Raw genomic sequence first — 18,723 nt, 5'->3', positions numbered from 1 at the left:
TTAACCTCCCTGGCGGTGATTTTCTGTCTGGAATTATGAGTCAAAAGCGGTAATTTTTTTTCAAGAATTTTAGGCCTCCAATTCTTAAGTCATAACTCACCAAAATATGTCAGAATAAAAGCCTGGTAGACATTCTGCATACGAATAAAAGACTGGAACACAAATTTGTTGATTTAATTAAATATATGAATAAACTTTACAAATTTTGAAACTGTACAAATAAGGCAGGCAGAGAGTAGTCAAAATCCAGGCAGACATCAGTGCAGGCGGCAGGCAGAGAGTAGTCAAAATCTAGGCAGAGGTCAATGCTGGCAGCAGGCAGAGAGTAGTCAAAATCGAGGTAGACATTGGTGCAGGTGGCAGGCAGAAAGTAGTCAAAATCCAGGCAGACATTGGTGCAGGCAGCAGGTAGAGAGTAGTCAAAATCCAAACAGAGGTCGGTGCAGGCGGCAGGCTGAGAGTAGTCAAAATCCAGGCAGCCGTCGGTGCAGGCGGCAGGCTGAGAGTAGTAAAAATCCAGGTAGAGGTCGGTGCAGCGGCAGGCTGAGAGTAGTCAAAATCCAGGCAGACGTCGGAGCAGGCGGCAGGCTGAGAGTAGTCAAAATCCAGGCAGAGGTCGGTGCAGGCGGCAGGCTGAGAGTAGTCAAAATACAGGCAGAGGTCGGTGCAGGCGGCAGGCAGAGAGTAGTCAAAATACAGGCAGAGGACGGTAACAGTAAGGCAGAAACAGTTGGGAACCAAATGGCTATATTGTCATCCTGTGATTCCAAATGAGCTAATCTGCCATCTCTGCCATGGCAGTCCAGTGACACAGGGGAGAGATCAAATTACAACTTGTGATTAGAGAAAAATGAGGAGGAATTAGACACGCATATATACACACACACACACACACACACACACATTTATTAAATTTGATCAAAACAGACAACGAAAAAATAAACACATTTCCTCCATTAGCTACAACCATCAACAGGAGATTTAACAGTTGCTAAGCAAGAGAAAGATGTATGTATAAAGTCAGCGCAGGTCTATAGTAATACAGATTTCGTCATTTTCTGGTATACAGGATCTTCGAACAAAAAGGTAAAGAAGCAAGGCTTACCAGATTCCAACAACCCACATTATAAGGTTGTAAATGAGTTTGATAGATGGTCTGCAGAACTTTCAAATGGTGTCGTTTCACCAGCGATGTTGCACACCACAGATTCCTCCGGAATATATTAGATATCCTGAGGTTGCAGAGACTCGCCAAAGGGGAGTCCAGTAGGATAGTGACATGAAAGAGATGTACGGCACATCTAAAGCTGGCCACTAACGGTCCAATTTCTAGCGAAAAATCGTTCGAGCGATCAGAAATTCTGATCGGATTGGTTGTAAATAATCTCCATTGGTGGACACAATCGATTATGAACGAGTGAAAAAAATGTCGCCCGAATGAATTTTCGTCGAACGAAAATTTGGATTTTCTTGGTGGTCGTGATAGATAGGAAGCAATGATTGGTTAGTTAATGGTGTAGTGAACGATTTTTCGTCCGATCAGAATTTCTGATCTCTCGAACGATTTCTCGCTAGAAATTGGACCGTTAGTGGCCAGCTTTAGTGTAAACTGTCTTTATTACATAACAAGTAAAACAATTTAAAAACAAGGATAAAAGAAACTCACATACGGGGCCCGTGCACTGGGAACCCCGAAAAAGTAGCGCGCATAAAATGGTCAATAAAAGACCTCAAATAAAATGGTGCCGCCTGTCGCCTTCCCGACCGGTTTCGCAATCTTGCGTCATCAGGGGAGAAAAAAAAAAAAAGAGAAAGATGTACTTCAGATTATATGAACATATATATAGGGGTATATATATTATACTTTTAACAAATCATCTTTAAGCATTACTAATAGTCGTACTATAATATTCCCTTGTTGTTTCGCATAAATTATAGATGTAAATCTTGTACTGTAGTTGTGATATCCAAGTTGGGAATAGGCGTTATTGTCTCAAATGAGTCTACCCATATGCTCCAGACTTTATTGAATTTGTTAAACTGGGCTCTGGCCTGATAGGTAAGTTTGTATAGAGGAATAGCTTCATTCACTAGTTTTATCCAGTTTTAATCAACGGGGGATTACACACACATATATTAGTGTATAATTCTTCCTGATTTGTCTCTAATCACACATACAGGGTGCATGTGTCTATGTTTTCCATATGCCCTGTGTGACTTTTCAGGATCACTTTAAAATTTAGTCCCTCCCCCGATGATGTCACGACGCTCCGCCGCACTGATTGGTGCCGAGTCCCCGGAAGAAGAGCGGGGCTGTGTAGATCCCGGCGGCGGGAGATTACTGCAGGCACCTGGGAGACATGCTGGAGTCCCACTACACAGTGCCGATCATGTGAGTGACTCAGAAAATGCCCAGAAAGCAGGTCATTTGAGCTCGGGATTACCACTCCCAGCTAATTTCTCCCACCCTGAGCTCAGCTCGGGATTACCGCTAGGGAGGTTAAAGGGAATCTGAAGTGAAAATAAACTTATGATATAATGAATTGTGTGTAGTACAGCTAAGAAATAGAACATTAGTAGCACAGATGTGAGTCTAATATTGTTTCCAATACAGGAAGAGTTAAAAAAAGTCAGTTGTTATCTATGCAAAAGAGCTTCACTGAGCTCTGCGCCCAAGCTGTCTCTCACTGTTTGTTGTTTAAGGTTTTTCTGCAGAGTAAAGTTCAAAGGGTCATTAGCTCTGCACTGTTTCATCATTTAAAATGCTGAGTGTAGTATGTAAACTGTAATTATTAGAGAATGATGCAATGTTATAAAAAAAAAAAAACAATATAATTAAAAATAAAAATATGAGACTATTTTCTTTGCTACTAATGTTCTATCAATTATCCGTGCTAAGCAACCAATTCGTTATATCATAAGTTACAACTGGCGATTTTTTTGAGCGCCGTGCCATCATTTCCGTGATATCGCGACGTGGGTACAGGCACACGACCACGCGAACCTCACTTAGCGTCGGTACACAATGACGACTGTCACCTCGGATCGCTAAGATCCCCGACAACTCCCGCGCAGAGCACCGCAATCATTTGAAGTCTTGTTCTCTCCCGACATGTGACATAGTGCATAGAGACGTTGCTAATGACCGTCATCAAGGGGACGTCGCTGGACCCGTCGGCTGGTGAGTGCAGAGCTTTTTACTTTAGACATTTTCAAATCGGACACAGAATATTACCATGTACTGCACTTCTCTGTTTGTCCATTAGATGGCAGTGGTTCCCTTGCAGTGGACCATTCACATTGCCTCATTGCCTTGTACTTGAACATGAGGTTGATTTATCCTTACGGAATGTTAATCATGGCTCTGAGATTCCGCCGTTATCACCGCGGATTTGCACCTATGCGCAGAAGAGAACAATTGTGCCATTTAGGATGAGAAGAATACCTGCTCTGCCAGAATACGACTTGATGCTGTTAGGAAAATATTTGCGCATGTGTTCCATGGAATTCAGGCACTCTTTTATCACGCTGGGCAACACCGGCTATTTATAGCCTCTAAATTATGTGAATTCTTGGACACATTTCGAGTGAAAGGCGATTGGATGATATTGCCAAACATGCCTTGTCATAAGATCGGAGGAAGCCTGGCACCATTTATAGGAATCTTGTACTGATAGTGTATATGGGGGCAGCTATTGCTGAGTGCTAAACCGCTGCCCCGGTAAGTACAATATACAGAGGCAATGTATAGAACTTTTTCCTACTGTAATTACTCTATATTTAAAGGAGAACTGAAGGGTGAGGGATATGAAGGCTGCCATATTTACTTCCTTTTAAAGGAACCAGGAGCAGTAACATAAATTAAAAAATTTCACTTACCTGGGGCTTCCTCCAGCCCACCTTAGGCCGTGAGGTCCCCTGGCGTCCTCCTGGATCCTTTCCGTGTCCCGCCGGCGGCTCCTCCTGCCGACGACACCCGGGCCGGGTGTCGGGGGACTCTTCCTGGATCCTGATGCTCGTTGTCATCACACAGCCACTTCGCGTCATCACGCCGGCCGTCGTGACAGGTCTGTGCATGTGCGGTTTAGAGTTAGAAAACCGCGCATATGCAGACCCATCACGCCGGCCGGCGTGATGACGCGTAGAGGCCGGCGTGGTGACAAAGAGCATCAGGATCCAGGAAGAGTCGCCCGATACCCGGCCCGGGTGTCGTCGGCAGGAGGAGCCGCCGGCGGGACACGGAGAGGATCCAGGAGGACAGAGGACACCAGGGGGGACCTCACAGCCTACGGTGGGCTGGAGGAAGCCCCAGGTAAGTGAAATCTTTTAATTTACGTTACTGCTCAGGGTCCCTAGCAATAGTTGCCTGGCTAGCCTGCTAATCCTCTGTGTTTAATGGTGCCCATACATGGAACAATAAAAACGTTGCATTTTCCCGTTTATTCGACTAAATGATCAAATTGAAAAAAACTGCTTTCTTCAATCAAGAAAAACAAATTATTTATCCCGTTTTTTCAATAAAAATCCGATCAGACATGTTGGAAAAATCGTTATATTCGATTTAACGGAATAATCAAACAAAATTATCTAATAAAAAAAAAATCATAATACTACCAGCCGTAGACCCTGAACAAGCATGTAGCAGATCAGGTGTTTCTGACGTTATTGCCAGATCTGACAAGATTAGCTGCATGCTTGTTTCTGGTGTGATTCAAACACTACTGCAAATCGATCAGCAGGACTGCCAGGCAACTGGTATTGTTTAAAAGGAAAATAAATATGGCAACCTCCACATAAATGTCACTACAGTTCTCCTTTAATGCTTTGTAATATGACACACACACACATACGCGCACACACGCACGACGCACACACACGCACACACACGCACATACATGCACATACAGTATCTCACAAAAGTGAGTAGACCTCTCACGTTTCTGTAAATATCTTTTCATGGGTTAACACTCAAGATATGACGCTTTGATATAATGTAAAGCAGTCATAGTACAGCTTGTATAATGCCTGGTGCACACCATGCAATTTCCTGTCTGATAGATGGGTCGAATCGATTAGTTCTGACGGGTCTGATCTGATTTTGGTCATTTTTCTGATCGATTACCATCAGAAATTATTGGAAAATTGATCAGAAATTGCATGGTGTGTACCAGGCATTACAGTGTAAATGTGCTGTCCCATTAAAATAAGACAAGACAAGGATTCAAGACAAAAAACATTTACCTGTATATTGCGCTTTTCTCCTGGCGGACTTGAAGCGTCAGATCTGCAGCCATTAGGGGGCAAGAATACTACCACAAAAGTTTTGGCATAGTGTTCTGTGGACTGATGAAACAAAATTAGAACGGTTTGGGCCCATGGATCAACGCTATGTTTGGAGGAGGAAGAACAAGGCCTATGAAGAAAAGAACACCTTGCCTACTGTGAAGCATGACGGGGGGTCAATCATGCTTTGGGGCTGTTTTGCTTCTGCAGGTACAGGGAAGCTTCAGCGTGTGCAAGGTACCATGGATTCTCTTCAATACCAGGAGATATTGGATGAAAATGTGATGCAGTCCGTCACAAACCTAAGGCTTGGAAGACGTTGGACCTTTCAACAGGACAATGATCCCAAGCATACCTCCAAGTCCACTACTAGAGCATGATTGCAGATTAAAGACTGGAACATTTTGGAGTGGCCATCGCAGTCACCAGACTTAACCTTCCTGTCGGTAAGCTCGAGCTGAGCTCGGGCTATGCCGCGCAGGAAGATATCTCAGCCCCTGGTGGGGCGATTTGCTCCATTTAAAATGCTGTACATGCAGCTAGCACTTTGCTAGCCGCGCGTACAGCTTGATCGCCGCCGCTCTGCGGCGATCGCCCGCACGCAGCGGCGCAAGAGGGCGCCCCCCCCGCCAGAGCCCTTCGCTGCCCGGACCAATGAGTTCCAGGCAGCGCTATGGGCTGGATCGGAGGCGTCTGACGTCAGGACGTCGGCTGACGTCCATGACGTCATTCCGATCGTCGCCATGGCGACAGGAGAAGCCAAACAGGTTTTATATGCGGTGTTCCCCTGTTTGCTATTGATGCCGGCGACGATCGCACTAGAGGGACACATGTGCCCTCTAGTGGTGTTTCATGTAGCTACCACTCTGGTAGCTTTACATGAAACAAAAACAAAAAATGTAAAAAAAAAAGGATTCTTGCCTATATGACAAAAAAATTTTTACCGCCAGGAGGGTTAAATCCGATTGAGAACCTCGGATGGGACTTACAGAAAGCAGTTGCAGCTCGCAAGCCTAAGAATGTGACTGAACTGGAGGCTTTTGCCCATGAAGAATGGGCTAAGAGACCCGTAGATTGCTGCAAGACACTTGTGTCAAGCTATGCTTCACTTTTAAAAGCTGTTATAACTGGAAAAGGATGTTGTACTAAGTACTAAGAATGAATGTCACTTGGGGGTTGAATAAAACTGATACTGATGTGAGCACAGACATTTGTGGTTATTTCATTATAAATGTTATGTTATATTTGTCTGACTTACAAGTGCCTCTTTGATTTAATTGTAAACAAGATGACTGAAATTATCAAAATCAATGTCAAACTGGCCAAAACACTCAATTTCAGTGGGGGTTGAATAATTTTGAACACAACTTATATGTATTCCACTTATATAACATATGTATTGTATCGTCAACGTTTTGATTTCAGTAAATTTTACACATTAAAGAGAAAACTGTTCCAGGCAGTCCACTGTTTCCATCGTCACTGCCTCTGACTGAAGCCAATCCTGATGTAATTTCCTCCCTTACTCTTTTTTTTGTTCTCATGCCTGAAATGGTGTAAGATATGCCAGCCCCTCTCCCCACTGAGCCTTGTAGAAACTGCACTGTCATATCCAGCTTGCGTTGTGAACACACGTGAGCACAGCATTGATCATTTTTCAGCTGCTTCTGCGAAGGGCAAAGCTGCATTTCTCTTCTCAGCCTGGCATCACACTGAACTGCCCTCAGCCAATCAGTGAGGAGCAGTAATGTGGGAGGGGAGATAACAAGTCTCCCTCTCCCCAGCAATGTACCATAGTAAAGCCAGGCTGACTGAGATAAAATCCATTACAGCAGAAACATTTATGATTGTATTGGAATACTTGCAATGCAGAGTCAGGTTGTAGACTGCATAATAAACACAGAACAGTGAGTAAATGGAATTTGATTGTGTGGCTGACAAATACCACAGTTGATTAACCATTTCTGCCGCCCGGACGTGAAGCTCACGTCTGGGCGGCTGCTCTGCTGCGGTGCCGCACTACCGCGTGCGATCCCGTGGTGTCCCCCGGTATTCCTGGGATCAGTGAACGGGAACATGGTTCCTGATCACCGATCCATGTCCCCCGCAGAAAAACCGAAGCGCTCTTACAAGAGGCTTCAGTCTTTCTGCGCGTCAAAATTTCCGCATCCCCTTGTGCTTCCGCTTAGCGAGAAGCAAGAGGGAAAAACTGAAGGTGGCGATCTTGTGGCCAAATAGTAAAACTACATCTACATATTTTTGACATTACAATTTACACATATAACAACATTAAAGATTAACTGTTTATTTCCCACACCAAAATATTACCCAAATAAAATTTTTAATGGAAAAAAAAAATTACAATTAAAAAAAAAAAAAAAAAAAAAAAAGACATAAATAGTTACCTAAGGGTCTGGACTTTTTAAATATGCATTTGAAGGGGGTATACTACTAACATTTTTAAAATTATAAGCTTGTAAATAGTGATGGACGCAAAACGGAAAAAATGCACCTTTATTTCCAAATAAAATATTGGCGCCATACATTGTGATAGGGACAAAATGTTAATGGTATAATAACCGAGACAAACGGGCAAATAAAATACATAGGTTTTATGGTAGCGTGGATTGTTTTAATGCTATAATGGCTGAAAACTGAGAAATAATGAATTTTTTCTATTTTCTTCTTATTAATCCTGTTAAAATGTATTTATAAAAAAATAATTCTTAGCAAAATGTACCACCCAAAGAAAGCCTAATTAGTGTCGGAAAAAACAAGATATAGATCAATAAATTGTGATAAGTAGTGATAAAGTTATTAGCGAATGAATGGGAGGTGAAAATTGCTCTAATGCATAAGGTGAAAAATCCCCGCGGGCTGAAATGGTTAAAGAGAGGTAAATCATGGCAATCATGCTAGATAACAACCAGTCTTTTGTCACCTTTCATTTTTCTGCTTCAATATACTGCAATTTGATTGGCTCCCACATTCTTTGCCAGTTCGCATGTTATTTACTGACAACTGCACTTTTTCTAATTTCTTACTTGTTACTAATGTCTAAATAAAAACTCTGGCTTTGAAGCTATGCTACTATAGCAGCGCAAGCTCCATGACAGCAGCGTTATCTAAATCCAGGGTTTCACACTACATGCGGTCGTGCAGCGTAGTGTGCTTTAGTTACGTGCGATGCTTCACTAGCATGGCCGCTACTATGTTAATTAACTATATTAACTCTTAATTAACACAGTAGCAGCCGCGCTAGTGAAGTATCGTTGTTGCGATACTTTACGGCAGCTGACGACATTTAAAGGAGCACACGTTGCTATGTAAGCAGCGCACGTAACTAAGGAAAGCACGCTACGCTGCACAACCACACATAGCATGCAGCTGTGGATTTAGGTCACGCTGCTATCATGGAGCTTGCGCTAGTATAGTAGCACAGCTTCATGAATTAAGGCCTATATGCATTAGCTATGAAATGTTACGTTTGTGATTTCCTGTCTTAGCAGGTCAGCATCACCTCAACATGACTGAAGCTGAGCTGAAGCGAATGCCGTTTGTGAAATGGTGCATCCTGGAGGCCATACGGCTGAGGTCACCGGGCGCCATCACCAGGAAGGTGGTGCAGCCATTACAGGTCTATGTAGGTGTTTATCTCTGGCCGGATGAGGTCACTGTTCTTTCATCATCCTTTGTAAACTGCAGAAAATAGAAATCTGTTTTGTTTGCTCCATTTTTCATCATTACTGTTTGTGTTTTATATTATGTGGAGAGCTGTGTATATTTGTCTTTGGTGTCAGGATATTGTCCTCGCTGTAAATCCTGCAAGAGGGGTACGGGCACCAGCAACAAACAGATACATATCATAAGCATTGTCACCTTCCTTGAATCTGACATTCGCCTGATTTGTAATCTATCTCTGACCCAGATCATAACCCCAGACTTATCTAACCCTCACTCTAGTTCTATCCTATGCAACAAACCTTACTCTTATTCTCTCCACCACAATTCATGTTCCAGTTCTCCCCTCACCCTACCCTCCATCACAATCCTTGTTCCAATTGTTCTCCTTACCCTACCCTCTAAACCCTTAAAACGTAACCGTTAAAGTGTACCCGGGGCAACATGTGACATGATGAGGTAAACATGTGTATGAACAGTGCAAAACATATTAATAACCAGGCTGTTTTATTTTGTTGCATGAAAAAATTTAATTTTTTTAGGCAGACAAGTGACAGCTTCTGTCTTGTTGTCGGTACCTTGTTGGGAATATACAGGGGCGTAGCAATAGGAGGTGCAGAGATAGCAACCGCATCGGGGCCCTTTGGCCAGAGGGGCCCCATAGGGCTCTCCCACAACTACAGTATTAGCTCTCTATTGGTCCTGTGCTCATAATAATCACTTCTATAGATACTTTGAATAGTGGTAAACATTAACAAGCTGTTCCCCATCCCCTTCTTGCACCTCTGACACTGTAGTTTTCATTGGTAGGTTTTGGTGCGCCGTATCACTTGTTATGTATAGAGTGCTTTAGGGGCCTGATGTAAAACTTGCATCGGGGCCCACAGCTCCTTAGCTACGCCACTGGGAATATAGTAAACATCACTAAAAAGCACATTACAGCCATAAAACTTTACCTGGCAGAATACAACTTGTGTGGGCAGGGAGAGATCGAAAAAGATCAATAGTTCATGTATTCCTTCTCCCTCCCCTATACAATTCCCTGGTGTTTAGTTGTCTTCACGCCTTCCCCTATATAGTTCCCTCATGTCTACATGTCTAGTGGCCCCCTCTCTCCTCATATAGTTCCCTCATGTCTACATGTCTAGTGTCCACCTCTCTCCCCGATACAGTTCCCTCATGTCTAGTGGTCCCCCCCCCCTCCCCTATACAGTTCCCTCATGTCTAGTGCCCACCCCCCTCTCCTCCACATATATTTCCCTCATTTCTAGTGGGCCCTCTCTCCCCTATACAGTTCCCTCATGTCTAGTGGCCCCATCCCTTCTCTATACAGTTCCCTCATGTCTAGTGGTCCCCTTCCCTATACAGTTCCCTCATGTCTAGTGCCCACCCCCCTATCCTCCACATATATTTCCCTCATTTCTAGTGGCCCCCTCTCTCCTCATACAGTTCCCTCATGTCTAGTGGTCCCATCCCTTCCCTATATAGTTCCCTCATGTCTAGTGGTCCCCTCCCTCCCCCATACATTTCCCTCATGTCTAGTGCCCCTCCCTCCCCTATACAGTTCCCTCATGTCTAGTGGTCCCCTCCCTCCCCCATACAGTTCCCTCATGTCTAGTGGTCCCCTCCCTCCCCCATACAGTTCTCTCATGTCTAGTGGTCCCCTCCCTCCCCTATACAGTTCTCTCTTGTCTAGTGGTCCCCTCCCTCCCCTATACAGTTCCCTCATGTCTAGTGCCCCCCCCTCCACTATACAGTTCCCTCATGTCTAGTGGTCCCCTCCCTCCCCCATACAGTTCCCTCATGTCTAGTGGTCCCCTCCCTCCCCCATACAGTTCTCTCATGTCTAGTGGTCCCCTCCCTCCCCCATACAGTTCTCTCATGTCTAGTGGTCCCCTCCCTCCCCTATACAGTTCTCTCTTGTCTAGTGGTCCCCTCCCTCCCCTATACAGTTCCCTCATGTCTAGTGCCCCCCCCCTCCACTGTACAGTTCCCTCATGTCTAGTGGTCCCCTCCCTCCCCCATACAGTTCCCTCATGTCTAGTGGTCCCCTCCCTCCCCCATACAGTTCTCTCTTGTCTAGTGGTCCCCTCCCTCCCCTATACAGTTCCCTCATGTCTAGTGCCCCCCCCCCCCCCTCCACTATACAGTTCCCTCATGTCTAGTGGTCCCCTCCCTCCCCCATACAGTTCCCTCATGTCTAGTGGTCCCCTCCCTCCCCCATACAGTTCTCTCATGTCTAGTGGTCCCCTCCCTCCCCCATACAGTTCTCTCATGTCTAGTGGTCCCCTCCCTCCCCTATACAGTTCTCTCTTGTCTAGTGGTCCCCTCCCTCCCCTATACAGTTCCCTCATGTCTAGTGCCCCCCCCCCCTCCACTATACAGTTCCCTCATGTCTAGTGGTCCCCTCCCTCCCCCATACAGTTCCCTCATGTCTAGTGGTCCCCTCCCTCCCCCATACAGTTCTCTCATGTCTAGTGGTCCCCTCCCTCCCCCATACAGTTCCCTCATGTCTAGTGGTCCCCTCCCTCCCCCATACAGTTCTCTCATGTCTAGTGGTCCCCTCCCTCCCCCATACAGTTCTCTCATGTCTAGTGGACCCCTCCCTCCTCTATACAGTTCCCTCATGTCTAGTGGTCCCCTCCCTCCCCCATACAGTTCCCTCATGTCTAGTGGTCCCCTCCCTCCCCCATACAGTTCTCTCATGTCTAGTGGTCCCCTCCCTCCCCTATACAGTTCTCTCTTGTCTAGTGGTCCCCTCCCTCCCCTATACAGTTCCCTCATGTCTAGTGCCCCCCCCCCTCCACTATACAGTTCCCTCATGTCTAGTGGTCCCCTCCCTCCCCCATACAGTTCCCTCATGTCTAGTGGTCTCCTCCCTCCCCCATACAGTTCTCTCATGTCTAGTGGTCCCCTCCCTCCCCCATACAGTTCTCTCATGTCTAGTGGTCCCCTCCCTCCCCTATACAGTTCTCTCTTGTCTAGTGGTCCCCTCCCTCCCCTATACAGTTCCCTCATGTCTAGTGCCCCCCCCTCCACTATACAGTTCCCTCATGTCTAGTGGTCCCCTCCCTCCCCCATACAGTTCCCTCATGTCTAGTGGTCCCCTCCCTCCCCCATACAGTTCTCTCATGTCTAGTGGTCCCCTCCCTCCCCCATACAGTTCTCTCATGTCTAGTGGACCCCTCCCTCCTCTATACAGTTCCCTCATGTCTAGTGGTCCCCTCCCTCCCCCATACAGTTCCCTCATGTCTAGTGGTCCCCTCCCTCCCCCATACAGTTCTCTCATGTCTAGTGGTCCCCTCCCTCCCCTATACAATTCCCTCTTGTCTAGTGGTCCCCTCCCTCCTCTATACAGTTCCCTCATGTCTAGTGCCCCCCCCCCCCCCCTCCACTATACAGTTCCCTCATGTCTAGTGGTCCTCTCCCTCCCCTATACAGTTCCCTCATGTCTAGTGGTCTCCTCCCTCCCCTATACAGTTCTCTCATGTCTAGTGGTCCCCTCCCTCCCCTATACAGTTCTCTCATGTCTAGTGGTCCCCTCCCTCCCCTATACAGTTCCCTCATGTCTAGTGGTCCTCTCCCTCCCCTATACAGTTCCCTTATGTCTAGTGGTCTCCTCCCTCCCCTATACAGTTCCCTCATGTCTAGTGGTCCCCTCCCTCCCCTATACAGTTCTCTCATGTCTAGTGGTCCCCTCCCTCTCCTATACAGTTCCCTTATATCTAGTGCCCTGCCCTCCCCCCCCCTCCACTATACAATTCCCTCATGTCTACTGCCCCCTCTCCCCTATACAGTTCCCTGGTGTCTAGTGGCCCCTGGTCCTCTCCTACTCAATTCCCTGGTGTCTGGTGATTCCCCCTCACACCCCTTAAAAGTTCCTTGGTGTATAGTGACCCCCCTCCCTCCCTTATAAAGATCCCTGGTTTATAGTGCTTTGCCCTTTCCTCCCCCATATGACTTCATTTGTGATCCAGGGATTTAGCCCCAGTATTGCTTCCCTGGTGGTCTAGAGTAGGCCAAGCATAATGCAAAGTGGGGAGACTACTGGAGGGCCAAATGTAATGGCTCTGAGGGCCAGATGTGGAGTTTGCTCTAGAATTACAGCTTTATCCTTCAACCAAGGCTGCTCTGTAGATGGATCTCTGGTGCTAATTTACTGTCGGATAAGATAACAAGTGGAAATGGTGTCATCTGCCTAATAAAGTTAATGAACTTTTCTCCATGTAGAATTATGAGATTCCTTCTGGCGACATGTTGATGGTTTCTCCTTATTGGCTTCACCGCGATCCAAAACACTTCCCCGAACCTGACAAGTTTAAGCCAGTAAGTTTGCTACATACATACAAGCCGTGTATACGCAGGCAGCCCTACAAGCTGTTGGTTCTACAGATTTTAATGAGGCCCTGTAGTAGTGACACATAGCAGAATGCAGTCAATTATTCAGGTTAGCCACTTTTACAGTAATTACCTGGCTGCAGCATCAGAAACACTTCCTATAGCTATGTATTGCTGTATGTTGTTGTGTAGCCCCACCCTCCCAGTGATCCTTTAGCCTAGGCTGTTTAGCTATGCGGAATTATTCTCCCTGAGCATTCTGGGAGACTAGGCATTATTTTCACTGGTTTCTGGAAATGTGAAGCTGCCCCCCCCCCTACAATCAGCACAAATAAAAATTCCATCATGCTTGGTTAGTGCTACATTTGTGCCCATTTCTGCTGCACAAATTAAGATTTGTGCTGCTTTCGTTTTGAAGATAATAGCACTTATGTTTTCCAAAACAATAACATCGCCCGGCCCCCATACAACAACCTGCAGGCATGGAACTGGTATGGGTGGGTAGTGCTGGGCATGTGCTCATTTGTGCTGCAAAAATCATCTTTCTATCTTTTTTAGTTTTTGAGATATTCACGTTTTCATAAAGGTCAAAAGTTTACTCCGCCTTTGTGATGTTGTAGGGGTTTTGACCTTTACGAAAATTTGAATATCTCAAAAACGAAAAACCACTGGCTCCCGAAGACAGGCGGCTCCATGCTGCGCATGCGTGAGTGCTCGCATGTGTGTAGTATGGAGCCACCTGTCTTCTGGAGCACTCGGACTCCTGAACACTTCCGAAGCCTTTTTTGGCGAAAGTATTTGCCCAAATTGTTCGAACACTGCTACCGGGGAGCCAGCGCTGAAACGTGGGAAGCGTGACAGGAGCGGGAAGGCTTTATAGGGCCCAAAATCTTACTTCTTAAGTGAGTATCTGGTTATTTTTTTTTGTTCCCATTTACTTCAACATCCTATTTTTACAAATTAGCTGCTCTGCTGAGGTAGCCCAGATTCCTGAGCTGACATGGCTGAGAGATTAAATTCCACTTGTGGTTACTCACAGATGAGGGGGAAGTAGACAGGGTTGACTCTCTAAATCAGGGGTAGGGAACCTATGGCTCGGGAGCCAGATGTGGCTCTTTTGATGGCTACATCTGGCTCACAGACAAATCAATAGGGGTTGATTCACTAAGCTACACTGCTCAAGCAGCGCAGCTTAGTGTGGTAGTGCAAGTAACATTTTCAAAGTAGGCACGCTACTGCTGTAGCATGCACTACTAACTTACTCACACTACCCCAAAACGAACAGCTGCTTCAATTGTCCTACTGTGGAACCTGTTAGGTCCAGTGACTTTGTTGGACAAGATCCCCACACTTTGATTAGCCCAATAGGCTACCTGTGACTTGCCTGGCAGCCTATTGGGCCAAAGTGTGCGGATCTCGTCCTACAAAGTGAATCAACCCCCAAGTCAGCTAGCTAATTGTACAAGCGGTTAGTCGGTATTTCTCCTGTCTGGCTGAGTCTCGGGGAAATTGCTGATGTTGCTGAAACCCAAGAGAAGCTGTCTTACACTTCCGCTGCCCGGCGAATCAACTGTATACACATCACCATGGCAATAGGGACGTGAGCCCTCTGCTGTGCAGTTTCAAACATATTGTATGGCTCTCACGGAATTACATTTTCAAATATGTGGCGTTTATGACTCTCTCAGCCAAAAAGGTTCCTGACCCCTGATCTAGATACACACAGGGTCCACTTCTCTATGTTTTCCTTCTGTCCTGTGCAGAGTTCAGGTCCAGTTTAAGTCATTTATGCTCTCTACCTGCACCTGGTTTTGCACCTTGTTTTTCCTGTATAATCTTTGTGTGTAGCGGACTGCCCCTTTAAAGTTTTTATAGGTTCTGTTGCTAGATGAAAGCGGGTAAAAAAGCCATGGCCATTTTTAGCTGGGACCGGCTTCTCGCAGGGCAGTCACTGCGCGTCTAGAGATGGAAAACTGGGATTATTTACTCAGGGCCTCACTGGAAAATTGAATTTCTTCCCACAGGAACGCTGGCAGAAGGCACATTTAGAGAAGAATGCTTTTCTGGAGGGATTTGTTGCCTTTGGCGGAGGGAAATATCAATGTCCTGGAAGGTCAGTATTACACCACAGCTCCTTCTATGAAATACAGGCTAAATATAGCCAATCAGGGCCCAGCTGTCACCGATCTGCTGTGGGTCAGAACAGTACAGCAAGCATCTGATTGGTTGCTGTGTGTGCATTGTTACTTGTTTATGTTATGCCTTAGCCTTCTTTGTACCATATAGCTATATACATACCCCATAGCGTCTAATAGTGAGGAACGGGGAATTCTGAGGACCATTCTTGCTCCGTCCTCCAGGGATTCTGTCTATTGGTGGTCACTTTATGTTCCGTTGTTGTGTCTGATTACGCTGCCTGTGGATTTGCGCTGCCCCGCATGCGCAGTAGGAGACTGTGCGGCCACAGTTCCTATTGAATGATGCTGCTGGAGGTAAAATAATCAATATCTCCGTTTCCACACTTCTTACACTCCCCAAATTTTCAGGGTAGGGAGGGGACCCCCCGAGCTACCACTATGCCAAATTGCAGCCCCCGAGACCCGCTGGTTCCCGAGATAGGTTTCTGTAATCTATCTCCAGAAGCAGATGGTCTCGGGGGCTGCAATTCGGTATAGAGGTAGTTCGGGGGGTCCCCTCCCTACCCTGAAAATTTGGTGAGTGTAAGAGATGTGCAAGTGAAGATATTTACTATTTTACCTCCAGCAGCATAATTAACTTCACACTGCGCATGCGTGCTACTCAGTGTGGAAGGGAGCTTCCGGGCAGCGCAATCAGACATTACACCGTCACCAGTTAAAGGGAACCCGAGGTGAGAGGGATATGGAGGCTGACATGTTTTTTTTCTTTTAAACAATGCCAGTTGCCTGACTGTCCTGCTAATCCTCTGCCTCTAAGGCAAGTTTCACACTGAATATTGGTGATAGCAGTGCAGCGCCGCTCCTCCAAAAACAGGCCTTCGGGGATTCCCGTGTTAGTACACAGTAGTCCCCGTCTGGCAGCAGGCCAAGCAGGGAGTGATGCTCACTTCCTGTTGGCGAATTGATGACGTGCACGGAAGCATATTGATAAAATACACTTTCCTGCATGCGCGACACGCAAAACTTAAAACTGCGTCAGTCTGCTTAAAAATCGCCATAGACATACATGACTGCTGCAGTTCACCACAGGAGTCTCATGGTAAAGTAGGTATGCGCTCGCATTAGATAGGGTACTTCCGGCGCAGCGCAGGCAATGTGAACTACCCCATAGACTTTCATTGCCCTAGTGGGCTGCGGTAAAATGCCGCGCCAGTGTGAAAGTACCCTCAGGGCCCTTTTACACTGAGGCGGTGCGGTATTTTTACACCAGTGTCTGTGTCGGTCCAGAAGTCGTGAGAGTCTATGGCGACACGTTAATTTAAAAAAAAAAATTACTGTTGTGGCACGCATGCGCGGAAGCGTATTTAAACAATACTCTTCCGCGTAAGCGAGGCAGGAAGGAAGTAACAGCAAGCGGGCGTCACGTGCGCAGGACAGGGAGCCCTGAAGGCCTGTTTTTTACGGTGCGACTGTTGGGCAACTGGTATTGTTTAAAAGGAAATAAATATGGCAGCTTTCATAGGCCTCAAACCTAGGGTTCCTTTTAAAGGAAACCTGAGATGAGGGCCACAACAAAAAGGGAGAAAGCGATGGGGCTGGAGGAAGCCGCAGGTATGTATGAATTCCCCACCCCCCATTCGTCTCAAATATACTTTAACTTTTGTTTTACAGCTCAAACATCCTTTAATTACTTCAGAAAGGTTTAAAAAGTAAACAAAGAAAGAAAGAATAGCAATGCAAGCGCCCCAATTGATGAGACCCTTCCGTGGTGCGTTCTTCCTGTATCAGCGTTGGAGTGCTGTGTGTGGTTTATGTTGTGTGTGACGGCTCACGGCCTGTCCCGCTGATACCTCCTGTCATCAGGTTATTTATACCTCACAGAACAACCATGATGCTGCGTTTGAAAAACAAGAAGGGCACTTAACGCGCAAAAAGCAGCTGATGTCACAGCGGCCCTTATCTCCATCGCCGCTGTCTGAAAGGCCTAATACAACTTTTCCGATGTCTGGCTGGCTGCGGGCCAAAGGCTTGTGTCTCTTCATCTCTACATCTACCGCTGCGATCCTGAGCAGGCCGGTCTTTCCTGTGAGAACGGCCCGCCGGGTCCCCAGCAGGAAGAAGGCGCTGAGGCAAGAGCGCCTGTCTCTTCATTCCATCAGCTACAGTCTCCCTAAATTCAGAGAATGAAGCATAAAGAGCCAATACAGAGAAAATACTTAGTGTGGTTTGCCTTCTTAAAACAGAAGGTACTTGCGATAATTCAGATTTAGGTTTGTAACTGTGGTTACCCACAATGCACCACTTCCAAATATGCAAATTCAGCAGTGTGCATTGTGGGTGAACACAGTTACACACTTTAACTAAATTATCGCGGGTACCTTCTGTTTTTTTTTTAAAAATTCTTTATTTAAAGTTTTACACATAGCATATAGAAAGTATGATATTGATACAAGGGAACTGTAAGTAGTACACCCGGTTACATTGTTGACAGATAATCCTATACAGTAGGTCAACCAACCGCGTTGACTTCCAAAGTCCATAACCAAGTGATTAAAATAAGCGAACATATCCCTTTATAACCATTAATTGAAGAGATAGTAAATATTTTGACATATTGAAAACTTTTCTTAAGCTAAGAGAATTGCACATGTCTGCCACTCATGTGCGCTTAACTATATAATCGGAGTTAGGTTATAAGAGTTTTTTTATCTGCATCAAGAGGGACCTGAGGCCCTAAAGGGATCATACACTCAAGTGATCCCCTTGACGTAGATCTATTGTCTCTGACATAGTGACTGATTTTCAATTCGTAGAGTCAATGAAGTATTGCTCGTACATGTATATTACCTATGTAGCATAGATATGAATGCACGCCAGGTGCACTCAATGTATACTGCTAGTGTCCTTATTTGACCCACTTATCAATATATGCATTCAGATGCTTAGTTGGGTCTATAATATCTAATCTAGTGCTGGCAATAACAAAGCCAGCGAAGTAGGAAAGTAAGTGGGAAAGAAGAGGAGGGAGAAAGAGGTATAGGATAGACTATAAAGAAACAAGTTTCAAATTCGACCCATCGCAGCCCATATAGCGGTCACACACAGTGAGGTTATTATTACATTTAATGATAAAAAGGGGTAGTATAAATTCTTTCATTATCATATACTCTGACAGTTTCAGAGCATTTCTCCATAATCCTGTGTAATCCGCCAAACATCCCATGGCCTCCAGATCTCATTGAATTTGCCTAGTGTATCATTTAGGCGAGCCGTGAGCTCTTCT

General features: G+C 45.8%; 1 protein-coding gene across 2 annotated transcripts in view; it reads left to right on the top strand.

The window, feature by feature from the left end:
• The window catches only part of CYP39A1 (cytochrome P450 family 39 subfamily A member 1), a 119,117-nt gene that overhangs the window by 50,795 nt on the left and 49,599 nt on the right, over positions 1-18,723 (top strand). Inside the window, exons 8-10 of one of the 2 annotated variants that reach the window (XM_068279053.1) lie at positions 8,793-8,926; positions 13,195-13,290; positions 15,327-15,415. In XM_068279053.1, the coding sequence (XP_068135154.1) occupies positions 8,793-8,926; positions 13,195-13,290; positions 15,327-15,415 (319 nt within the window). Of the gene's footprint in view, positions 1-8,789; positions 8,927-13,194; positions 13,291-15,326; positions 15,416-18,723 lie in introns of both variants that reach the window. The other variant, XM_068279052.1, reaches the window with a different exon arrangement.

This window comes from Hyperolius riggenbachi, chromosome 4, assembly GCF_040937935.1.
Source record: "Hyperolius riggenbachi isolate aHypRig1 chromosome 4, aHypRig1.pri, whole genome shotgun sequence".
Classification (NCBI taxonomy): domain Eukaryota; kingdom Metazoa; phylum Chordata; class Amphibia; order Anura; family Hyperoliidae; genus Hyperolius; species Hyperolius riggenbachi.
The sequence above is the reverse complement of the archived record's forward strand: the minus strand, read 5'-3'. Positions and strand labels throughout refer to the sequence as shown.